General features: G+C 46.6%; 1 protein-coding gene across 2 annotated transcripts in view; it reads right to left on the bottom strand.

Moving 5' to 3' along the window:
* Positions 1–5,963: 5,963 nt before the first annotated feature.
* The window catches only part of LOC140389510 (eukaryotic translation initiation factor 5A-1-like), a 37,576-nt gene continuing 31,342 nt past the window's right edge, over positions 5,964–12,197 (bottom strand). For both annotated transcript variants that reach the window (XM_072473659.1, XM_072473658.1), the window contains exon 5: positions 5,964–8,707. In XM_072473659.1, coding sequence (XP_072329760.1) covers positions 8,642–8,707 — 66 coding nt within the window. In that variant the 3' untranslated portion in view covers positions 5,964–8,641. The remainder of the gene's footprint in view (positions 8,708–12,197) is intronic.

The raw sequence follows: 12,197 nt of genomic DNA on the forward strand, positions 1-12,197 counted from the left end.
CCTGACTTGTGCTTTGTAGATGGTGGTTAGACTTTGGGGGGGGGGGCGTCAGATGATTGTGGAGGATTCAATGATGGTGATGCCATTGAATGTCAAGGAGCAATGGTTAGATCCCCTCTGTTTGGAAATGGTCATTGCCTGGTACTTGTGTGGCGCGACTGTATCAGGATCCTCATGAATCTATTAGCCCACCATTGTAAATTCAGTCACGGGCTGTGGGAGTGGCTGGCTGGGCCAGAATGTGTCGGCCATCCCTTGAATGGGTGAGTGGCTTGTTGAACCATTTCAGAGGGTGTTTAAGAGTCAATCACATTGATGTGGGTCTGGAGTCACATGCCGGTCAGACCGGGTAAGTTCAACAGATTTCAGTTAGTGAACCAAATGGGTTTTTACATCAATAGTTTCACGGTCACCATTCCACTTTTGATTCCAGATATTTTACAGAATTCAAATTCCACCTCCTGCCGCAGTGGGATTCAATCTCCGGTTCCCAGAGCATTTTCCTGGGTCTCTGGATTACTGGTCCAGTGACAACCATTGCGCCAGTGCCTCCCTTCCCTTTAGGACCTAAACTTTGATTACATCCTTCAACGTCAAAGCCTCTCCAACTCGGGCGATTCTCCGGAAAAATTTCCAAGTGTTGTAGCAAGCGGGAATTGCTGCCAGACTCCCGGCCCAGCGAAACCAGCAACGCAATTCAACGTTAATTGGTCCACTTCACGAGGCCTCACAGGTTTCTCACCACAAACAACGCCTCGCCAGCTGATTCGCCGGGAGAGCGCTCACCAGGAAGGTCAATGTCCTACACCGGGCAGCCAGAGTAGACACCAACGTCCCACCCCCCAACTCTGCAAGTGATCCCCAGCCCCCCTCCTCCTCCTCCCCCCCAACCCCGACTTCACACCACTGAACCACGTATGTGGCTAACGATGCTCTCTGAGGAGAAGCTCTCCCACAATCAGCGGGAGAAGGCCCAGACTGGCAGTGGGGTGCCGCACTTGGAAATCCTCACCTCCTTCGAGGTGCGGGCCCTGGAGGTGACAAGTGTGGCCGAGGACAGGGCAGTCACCAACGAGGAGGCTGGCAGACGCCGCAGAGGTGAGGAACCACCGGGCTCCAAGCGGGCGACCTGTCAAACGGGAGTAGGGATTGCATTAGTACTGACCCACCCCTCCCACTGACCACATGTCTATTCTCCTGTCGGTGCTCCAGCCCATCCCGAGTGGCCCTCACTCCCGACTCCAAGAACACCTCCGAGGCGGGTTCCAAGGGTGGCACTGTGGTCGCGGTACAGCTGCTGTGCCCACCCTCCACCAGCACAGATGCACTCATCAGGGTGGGATATGTTAGTGGTTCAGCTCCTGGGGTACAATCTGGTGAGGACCACACAGCTGCTGATGTACATCTGGTGGGGGCAGGAACCCCCGGGCGAGACAGCAGCCAGAGGGCTCCTGGATCCCAGCCTGATGCTGAGCCTTTGGAACAGGATTACCCAGAGCTGCAACATGTGCAGGATATGGCGCCGGCAATGAGTGGCACCGAGGCCAACACGGCTAGGGTGGTGACTGCAGTGGAGAACAAAGTGCATGACGTCGGCACCATGAGCGAAGGTGTCCAAGCAGTTGCCGTCGGTGATGGCCATGGCTGAGGACCTCAGCAGAATGAGCGCTTCGCTGGAGGATGTCGCTCAGTACCAGGCGAACCTTGATGAGGTTCTGCGGGACATGTCGCGCTCTCAGATGGGCATGGCCGAGGCGCTACAGAGCATGGACCAATCACTGAGGAGCATCGCTGAGAGCGTCAACACCACGGTGCAGACCATGGGGAGCCGCCAGGGCTGGCAGAGCCAGACGATGCAGGGAGAGCCGGGGCTCGAACCAACTGCCCCTCCGTCCCAAAGTGAACCCCAGGGCCCTATGGGCACCAATCAGGAGGAAGGGGCCAACCCGGACCCGTCCCATGGATTTCCCTAGAGCCCCCAGAGGATGCCTGCCCGGGGAATCAAGCACCACAGGACGAGGTAAGTAGCTGATGGCCTCCATCTCAGCTGTGCAGCCTGGGGAAACACCAAGACGTAGTGGTCAAGCTAGGAAGGCCAAGCATGTTCTGGATCACTGAGGGCACCTGGGTAGGGGCTATCATGAATGAGGAATTGTACAGCACATAAAATGTTTTGCACAACCATTATGATGCCTCGGTCACTTCCTTCCGCAATGCGAGCCGACCCCCGGACCCTTTGCCCATCTCTCCAGATATCCCCCCACCCCCACGGCGCTCACCTACCCTCCGGCTGTAGACATGTCCCTGAAGCTGTGTCCCATCGCCTGGGTGTTTCGGATGTTGTCTGGTGCGTGTGGTATTGCCTCCCAGTGTTTAGGCATCAAGATGCGATTGGAATGCTGGGCAATGACTCCCACATGCTACATGGCCCACCCACTCAGGGGAATCCACTTGGCATGTGTCAAGTGCTCACTTATCCGTAATTTCCAATTCCCTATTAGCGATAACCTTCAGCCACGCAGCAAGAGTCCTCAGCAGTCATAGGACAGTGCAGGCCATTCCGCCCATCGAGTCTGCACTGACCCACTTACACCCTATCCCCGTAACCCAATAACCCCTCCTATCCTTTTTGGACACCAAGGGCAATTTATCATGGCCAATCCACCTAACCTGCACGTCTTTGGACTGAGGTAGGAGACCGGAGCAAACCCACGCAGACATGGGGAGAACGTGCAGACTCCACAGTGACCCAGCGGGGAATCAAACCTGGGACCCTGGTGCTGTGAAGCCAGTGTTAACCACTTGTGCTACCCAGTCGGTGGGGGTTATGGGCAATCGGTGGGGCAGGGACAAGGGTTGCCCCCGGAATAGGGCTGGGATGCCCTATTGGCATGGTGATACTGCGATTGCCCCCGTAGCACCTCTCCCCCCCACCCCCCCACCCACAGCAGCCCACCCCTGCAGACCATCACCCACCCCCTGCCGAGCACTAGGGTGGCAAGCCCGACACACCCGGGCTCTTTGGCTGTGAGCAAAGATGGCTACTCACCTCCTCGGTTCCCCACAGCCCTTCCATCAGGTTCATGTTTTTCAAGAGTACTAATTGGTGCCAGCGTGAGCACTTACTGGGGAGGTGGCTGAATGAGGGGAGGCCGCTGGAGAAGGGGTAGCTCTTGTTGTTTGTATGGAAATGGCGCTTTAAGTGGTGATAACTGGATTCTCGCCACACTATGCCGAGGCCCCGATTTCGCTGATGGGAGTGGCCGGTTACATCGCAAACGGTTTGGTGTCCAGTGCAGATCTAGTTTTTGGCCTGTCCCACTTGAGCGTGAGTGTAATGAGGCCAGCGAATTGCACCCGTTGTCGTAGGACGTCTTAAAGATGCTGTAGAAATGCCATTTTGCAAAATATTTGCAAACTGTTGAAGCTTTAAAAGACCCATTAGTTAGATGGCTAATGTGCAAATATGATTGCTGCCAACATAGGGTTTAATCCTCATCCCAGCTGGAGCAGACTAAAGGTTTGCCTCTTCGCACTAAATAGCAGCATTGGGCCATCATTCAGTGAATAATCTGCATTTGGACAGATGAATTAAGAGTTATAAAGGGCGACTAGAGGTCACTGATGGTCTGGAATGGAGCCTGTTTTGTTCCCAACATCAGTCGACAGCTTTTAAATATCAATAAAACTGCTACTTATAAAAGCAGGGCTGTGGGAAACATGATCAAGGATGGCTGGATAGAAGATTTCCAACCCAACCAACTAATCTGGCCAACTTGGCCCTCTCCCAAAACCCTATTTAAGATGCATCCAGTACCAATCCATAAGCAACTGCCATGATTCCCCCTCAGAACTGGGATTCGGAGGTCTTGCTTCACCTGGACAAATGCAGACCATTAATTTTTAGATGGGATGACTTACAAGATATTATTACAGATACTGGATGCTGACAGGACCACGAACACAAAATAAGTTGCAAGAAGTTTGACAAAGGGTCACCTGGACTCAAAACTTTAACTCTTTTCTCTCCCTACAGATGCTGCCAGACCTGCTGGGATGTTCCAGCATTTTCTCTTTGGTTTCAGATTCCAGCATCCGCAGTAATTTACTTTTATAAACAAGTTGCAAATCTGAAATAAAAACTGGATGCTGGAAGTGGTCAGCAAATCAGGTCTGAAAGAGAAAATAAAAAAAGCGAGTGACGTGTAAGGTCAATTTCACTCCCATTGTAGTTAAAAGGACCACCACTATTTCTGGCTAAATACTAGTCACAAGTTGGGTAGACATTGAAATGACAAAATTGGACCTAGCTGTTAAAATTTCTACAGCTGACCCTTAAACCTGATGGGACAGTACCTACAAATTTGAAGCAAGGAAACTCCTTCCTGAGAAGCGTACCAGTCAGGTTGCACTGGGAAATAAGAGCACTGCAGGATCCATCCAAAGCATTAACCTACATTTTTATTTCCTAATGCCCAGCATCAATGGGGGCAAGTGAGAATCATGTATGGTGTCCACTTCCACTTCCCACAGCCGTTGGGTAGTCTGTAGTCGCACAGGTCCCAATTGCATTCTGGTATCTCACACAGGTTGAATTTATAAGAGGAAGTGGACGCAGAAACTTGGAAATTATGTTAAATCTTCAGAAAATGTTAATTCAGCTGGATGATTTCTAATGGTAAGTGTGAAGAAATTTACAAGACTAATTATACCAGGACGAGGGACTTTCATGTGGAACATTTCTCCATAGAACAGAGGTGAGATTTTATGGTTTTAAAAATCATTCACACTTGGCAGTGAATAGGGAGACTGTTTTCAGTAAAGGTATGGGGTCAGGAAGCAGAGGTAGTTGTAAATAATCTATGTTGGCATTGGCATATATTAGAAGGTATAGATTTAAGTGAATTTAGTTTAGCGCTAGTGTAAGAAAGGATTAAAACTTGAGCTCGATTAATGTTAAACAAAGATGTTTGCATGTATGGTTTTTTTTTAGTTTAATTTTAAACTGTCTCTTGTGCTCGAGGGAGTTTACGACGTGAAAATGGCAAAAGAACTAGAGGCGACATAAGAACGTTAAGGGCAGTAGAAGACAGGTCAAATTCGATAGCACTTTCAGAAAGCTAACATAGGAATGAAGGGCTAAAGGATTTCCTTCTGTGCTATGAACATACATTGTAGAAGGCCATTCGGCCCATTGAGTCTGTACCGACCGACTTAAGCCCTCACTTCCACCCTATCCCTGTACCCAATAACCCCTAATATTTCTGGGCACTTTTAAGGGCAATTTAGCATGGCCAATCCACCTAACCTGCACGTCTTTGGACTGTGGGAGGAAACCGGAGCACCCGGATAAACCCACGCAGACACGGGGAGAACGTGCAGACTCCGCACAGAGAGTGACCCAGCCGGGAATCGAACCTGGGACCCTGGAGCTGTGAAGCCACAGTGCTAGCCATTTGCTACCGTGCTGCCCACAAATCTATCGCATTCCACAATTCATAAAGATATCCATGATGTGGAGATGCCGGCATTGGCCTGGGGTGAGCACAGTAAGAAGTCTTACTTCACTGAGGAAGGAGCAGTGCTCCGAAAGCTAGTGATTTGAAACAAACCTGTTGGGACTTTATAATAAGTCTTACAACACCAGGTTAAAGATAGCATAAGAACTGCTGGGGGAGCGGGGGGAGAAAATCAATTGTGAATCTAATCTAGTCAGAATGAACATTTTTAACAGCACCGATTTACAACAGCCACAGGTAAGGAATCCTACACAACTTTCTCCTCTCCTCACCCCAGAGGTCAGGCACCCACCACAGTGCTTCTGTTACTCCAGCGGACCAACAAAATACAGTAGACTTTGTTCTCTGTTGAAATTCTACACAAGACTAATGGTTGAGTATTTCATTCAGACTGCTGTTCCAGATATTAACTGGAGAAATAAAAACAATTTATTAATCAGGAGAGCAGATTATCTGAACATGTTTTAATGGAAATTTACAGGTTTTGTGCAAAACTCATTTGCATTAGCATCATTCCTTTATAAATGGCACCACAAGCATTCAGATTAAACAGCTTTTAATACAGTTTTCTCTCTTTGAGCCCTTATTAATTGCTAAAAACAAAACAAATCCAGGAAAAATTAGTAGCCTGACGACCTGCTGCTCAAATTACACAAGTAAGGATGCCAATACCCAGGTCAAAGGAGACTTCAATACAACATCAAATAGCTAAGAACCTTGAAGGAATACACTTTACTGTGAAGGATATACTCTCTATTTGTAGTTGTTTGTTTCCTGGTTACATCTGTGTGTCATTATGATGGTGAGTGAGCTTTAATTGCATTGCAAAACCTAGTAATAGGTTTTTTCATACGAATAGGTACAGACAATCCCAAAATCTGCCTGGTGGAGCAGATTAAACTAGCTTAAAATAACTTGGATAACTGCATTTCAGTCAACTATTTGAATTACGCACGCAGATTTAAGTCTTTTGAAATCAAATTAAGATCTTTTGTCTATTTATTTCCAACTCAATGCACCAATGGGGTGGAGAATGACTCCATTCAATCATGCTGACCAAAGCACATCTACTGTATTTACAAAATCTCCAAAGACCAGGGATCCATGAGGACGCCAACAAATCTTGCACATGAAAGGAACGGACCTCTTTTGGGGACTGAACTAAACATTTTTGTTTGCACCTCCCACCACCAAGCACACCAGACAAGCTGGGATTATAAAAGCTAAGGGGAGATTTAATGGAGGTGCTCAAATCAGTGAGTTGGAATAAAGTGAAGGGAAACTTTCCAGGAGCATTGGGAACCAGAGGTTACAAATTTCCGGTAATTGGAAATGTCAGGTAGTGGGGTGGGGAACAGACGGACGGACGCGAATGAGAAATGTTTATACTCAACACGTTATGGTGGAAGCAGATTGAAAAAAAATTGTTAAACACTTCAAAAAGGAAAAAGCCTTGCAGAGCGCTGGGTAAAGGGCAAGGGATTTGGATTAACTGGCAGCTCTATCAGAGAGCCAGCACAGCATTTACACTGGATTATTCTATGTTCAGGTGAAGATATGCAGCATTGCCATTTCCCCACACCAGTGCCTGAATAATACTGCCAACGTACTATCGGCAGCTTTATGCAGCAAGCCTACACTCACTGCGAATGGAGTACAGCGGCTTTCTGCACCTTCCTCAACATGCTCCACAATGAGAAACTTTCACCCACATAGATGTGAGCCGAACGTGAACCTAGGTCCCTGGGGTAAAGGGCCAAATCTGCTACCTGGTTAACGTTTGTGAAAGCAACTGTCCTCACATTTCAAGCAGCCCACTGTAAAGCAATGGTGGAACTATGGCTCAACCAACTGCAGCCAAAGAAACCATTTCTGCCTCAATAGAAAGTGAAATTTACCCTGGAGCACAGCTTTAATTCTAAAGTAATGACAATACAAATCACTGACCGCATTATTTTATGCACATGGACAAGCACCAACCCACTGAGTACTTGGAGGCCCATGAAGCAGTATTTGTTCGATTGCATACAAGTAGCAGAAGCAAAAGCAGCCAAAAAGCTACAAGCAGCCAGAAAGGTGGGACCTAGTAACACTTCCACATCAGGGGAGAGGGCAAGATTACACTTTGAGAAAACAAGGGTCTTGAAAGCTTCTATGTAACCCATTCTGCAAGTTCAAACATACACCAAGCAAATCAGCAAAATGACGTGGGTTTCAGTATGAAATTGCAACTCTCACCACAGGCATTTTCCTTTGAAGCTGCACTCGCCAGTAATGGTTTGAACTTGGTGGTCTGATCCAGTTTGGTGTGTGAGGGAAAGTGTTGGTGAGTATTACAGCTACAGGCAAGTAATACAAATACTTCCTCCATCAGCAGCCTGCCCCCTCTATAAGTAATTAACAAAATCATTGCAGCACTGGCAGTTCATCTCGTCCCTGACAAATCCAACACCAAATACACGTCACGAAGACAAGTTCCCGGAAATGCTTCCCTCATTTTAATCCCTTAGCATGATAAGTACAATAAAAGTAAGAAGCAACTGAATATTATAATTATCAGTCTGGTGATAAAGGCCTCGAGTGAAATTTTGCAGCTTAACACACCCAGTATTGGTGTTTTCTTTAAATTGCAACATTTGAAGAACCTGCCCATTATACCCAAGACAAATGCTGACACTGTATAAGCAGACTTTTACAACAAGAGAAGCCAACAAATTTTTTTTTTTTTTTTTAAAGTTGGCCGGAGTGTAAGAGGGAATACAGTTAGTTTAGGTGCACTGAGGGTTCAATGAGGACAGGCATCAAATCAAACACCGGGCAGACAGCTTTTGGAATTCACTCTGTAGGCCCATTCTATTAACAAAACAGGACCAATGGCGGCAAATGTTACATCACCATACTTTTATTTGGGAGCACCAACACCCATGATTTAGTACAAGGCCAATCAGCCCACATAACCGCTGGTTAGCTGATTAGGCAACAAGGTCAGGTTCGGTCTGGTGCCATTTGGAAAAAAATTCTAAGAAAATTAGGTCATGGTGTGAAGGCCATTACTTTGCCGATAATTAACCTAATTATAATCCAAGGTTTTGGCCCAAGCAGTCAGGTCTTTTAATTCCCATTTATTGTTTGGCCAATGGCTTGATGCTAATGGCTGCTTCTTCGTTCATTGCGTGCAGAACTGTGACCTAGGAAGACGGGGAAAACAAAACATTAGCAAGGCTGGTCACAGGCAACAATCAAGTTTCATAGATCATTAGAGAGAGTAGAAGACCATTCCATTATTTGTGGATCATTGCACAACATGAATTCAGTAGGAAGACTGGGAGACATTACCAGCCTCCTTTAACTGCAAAGTTCATTTCTTAATTCTGGCATTTGAGAACAATCACTGAGGTTTGAGGGGGAATCTCAAATTCCCATGGTTAAACACAGCTTTTAGAACGAATGGTCTCATTCGGAAGTCACATCATTCATGGTGTTGCTTTAAGAATGCAACATAACATGCAGGAAAGTACATCCAAGTACGTAGGATATGAACACAAGGTAAGAGGAGTAAAAAGTACTTTGGTGACAAAACTAGTTCCATGCATGGCTGTGGCCAAAGAAATCAAATGCAACTCCGACAAGTTAAGAAGCAGGACTTACCTCCTGCACCTCCCTATTTAACAGAGTTCACCAATCCAGCCAATAAGCACAGAAAGTCATCACTTAAGTCACTCCACTTAACATCATTGCGCTTAAAGTTGTTTATTCTTTAGAGCCTGTTTTTTCCCAATTTGCAGTTGGTCACCTGCACTCTGGGCCATTTTCCGCGAGGTTCTGATGCCAAAGTTGCCACCACCAGAGGGACAGGGTGCAGAGAGATTGCGAGGCCCAAGATGTGAGAGTAGGAGCGCAGGGTAGGCACAGGAAACCTCCGGCCGCTGATTGGGTAAAGTGCGTGTTACCCAGGGAAGGAAGAATCCATCATTAAGGAGGTCAGGTAGCAGGATTCTTAGAAAGTCATTATTTGATCAGGCAGAGTCAATGTGTCTTTTGTAAAAGCTAACTTTATGAACAAATTTATTAGTTTTTTGAAAAAGTAACAAGCATAGTAGATAAAAGGGAAACATGTAGATGTGGTGCACTTGAATTTTCAGAAGTCGTTTGATAAGGTACCACGTCAAAGGTTATTTTACAAGATAAAATTTCATGGTGTCGGAGGTAACATGTCAGCATGGATGAAGGATCGGTTAACCAACAGGAAGCACAGAGTAGGGATAAATGGGTCTCTTGTGGGTTGGCAAGCTGTGACAAGTGCGTTGATACAGGCACCAGTGTTGGGGCCTCAGCTATTTATAATCTGCATCAATGATATGAATGAAGGGATTGACTGTACATGAGCTAAATTTACCAATGACACCAAGATAGGTAGGAAAGTAAGTTGTCAAAAGGAGGTAGAGACTGTAAAGGAATATAGAGGTTAAATCAGTCGGCAAAATATTGGCAGATGTGAGTATAATGTGGGAAAAGGTGAATTTGTCCACTTTGGCAGGAAGAATACAGAAGCAGATTAGTTAATAAATGAATAATAAATAATCTTTATTATTGTCACAAGTAGGCCTGCATTAACACTGCAACGAAGTTACTGTGAAAAGCCCCTAGTCGCCACACTCCTGTTTGGGTACACTGAGGGAGAATTCAGAATGTCCGATTCACCTAACAACGCGTCTTTCGGGACTTGTTGGAGGAAACCGGAGCACCCGGAGGAAACCCACAGACACGGGGAGAATGTGCATACTCCGCACAGACAGTGACCAAGCCGGGAATCGAACCTGGGAAACCTGGTGCTGTGAAAGTGCTAACCACTGTGTTGCCGTGCCCCCCAAATTGAAAGATTGCAGAACTTGGTGGCTCAGAGGGATCTGGGTATCCGAGTAAAAGGTTAGAATGCAGGTACAGCAAGTGAGCAGGAAGGCAAATAGAATGTTGTTTATTGCCAGAGGAATGGAATGCAGCTGTATAGGACCTTGGCGAGACCACAACTGGAATGCGTTTTCCAGTTCTGGTCTCCTTATTTGAAAAAAGAGATATAGCGGTAGAGACAGTTCACAGAAGGTCCACTCAACTAATTCAACACACCGAGTCTGCACTGACCCTCTGATAGTGCACCCCACCTAGGCCCACTCCCCCACCTTATCCCCGTAACCACCTAACCTGCACATCTTTGGACACTAAAGAGCAATTTAGTACGGCAGTCCACCTGACCTGCCCATCTTTTTATTTGAGATGGGGGGGGGGCCTCAGCTCTGTGCCCAGCCACTGCTGATCGTCAGGAGGTTGTCCAGGTGCAGGAAGAGGGAGGTTGCGAGGGTGAGCGGCGGGTTAAGGGGAGGACGCACGAGGGGGAAAGGAGGGCGCACGAGGGGGATCTGATCCTGTTACTTTGCTTCATGTGCTGATGGTCAATGGATTGCTTGTTGGGACTTCAATGACGCATGTCATACGAGAAATGACTCAACAAATTGATCTGTGGCAGTTTGGGCCCACACCCAATATAATATGGCATCTACACAACAATTGTTTAATACAAGGAAGTGAACCATTCCACCTCTGTACATCCCATGATTCATCAGCCCCTTTCTCTCACCAATCTTTCACCCCCCCCAAAAGCACCGACTTCTTGATAGTCATCAAGTGACCATATTTTCAGAGTCAAGTTTGGATCTACGCATTGACAAGGAGCTCTGCTATTCAACAAACTCAATCTTGTCCAATCTCAGAAGGTACTGCTGATATCAAATCAGGAGTAACAATGCTAGATTGCTTTCCTCTCCACACAAAGTACTCATTAGAATCCAAAGAGCTTCTACAAATACAGAAAGAGCCAAAGAGTAACTAGGGAGGGAGTTGGGCCTGTTAAGGATCTACAAGGTCATTGATGTGCGGATCCACAAGAGATGGGTGAGATCCTAAATGAATATTTCCTGTTGAGAAAGGCATGGATGTTAGGGAACTTGGGGAAAATAAATAGTGATGTCTTGAGGAGTGTACATATTACAGACAAAGTGGTGCTGGAAGTCTTAATGCGCACCAAGGTAGATAAATCGTTGAGACAGGATGTTGTGGGAGGCTGGGGACGAAATTGCGGTTCCCCAGCAGAGATTTTTGAACAGTCGACTGCCACAGGTGAAGTGCCTGAAGATTGGAGGGTAGCAAATGTTGTGCCCTTGTTTAAGAAGGGCCGCAGGGAAGAGCCTGGGAACTACAGACTGGTGAGCCTAACGTCTGTAGTAGGTAAGTTGCTAGAAGGTATTCTCAGAGACAGGAACTACAGGCATTTAGAGAGGCAAGGACTGATTCTGGACAATCAGCATGGCTTTGTGAGTTGAAAATCATGTCTCACGAATTTGATTTGAGTTTTTTGAAGGGGTAACCAAGAAGGTAGACGAGGGCAGTGCAGTCGACATTTTCAACATGGACTTTAGCAAAGATTGTACTGTATCATACATCATTGCATAAGTTTAAATCTCACGGGATCCAGGGTGAGGTAGCCAATTGGATACAAAATTGGCTTCGCGACCGAAGCCAAAGGGTGGTTGTGGAGGGTTGATTTTCAAACTGGAGGCCTGTGACCAGCGGTGTGCCTCAGTGCTGGGTCCACTGTTATTTGTATTTATATTAATGATTTAGAAC

This window comes from Scyliorhinus torazame, chromosome 14, assembly GCF_047496885.1.
Source record: "Scyliorhinus torazame isolate Kashiwa2021f chromosome 14, sScyTor2.1, whole genome shotgun sequence".
Classification (NCBI taxonomy): domain Eukaryota; kingdom Metazoa; phylum Chordata; class Chondrichthyes; order Carcharhiniformes; family Scyliorhinidae; genus Scyliorhinus; species Scyliorhinus torazame.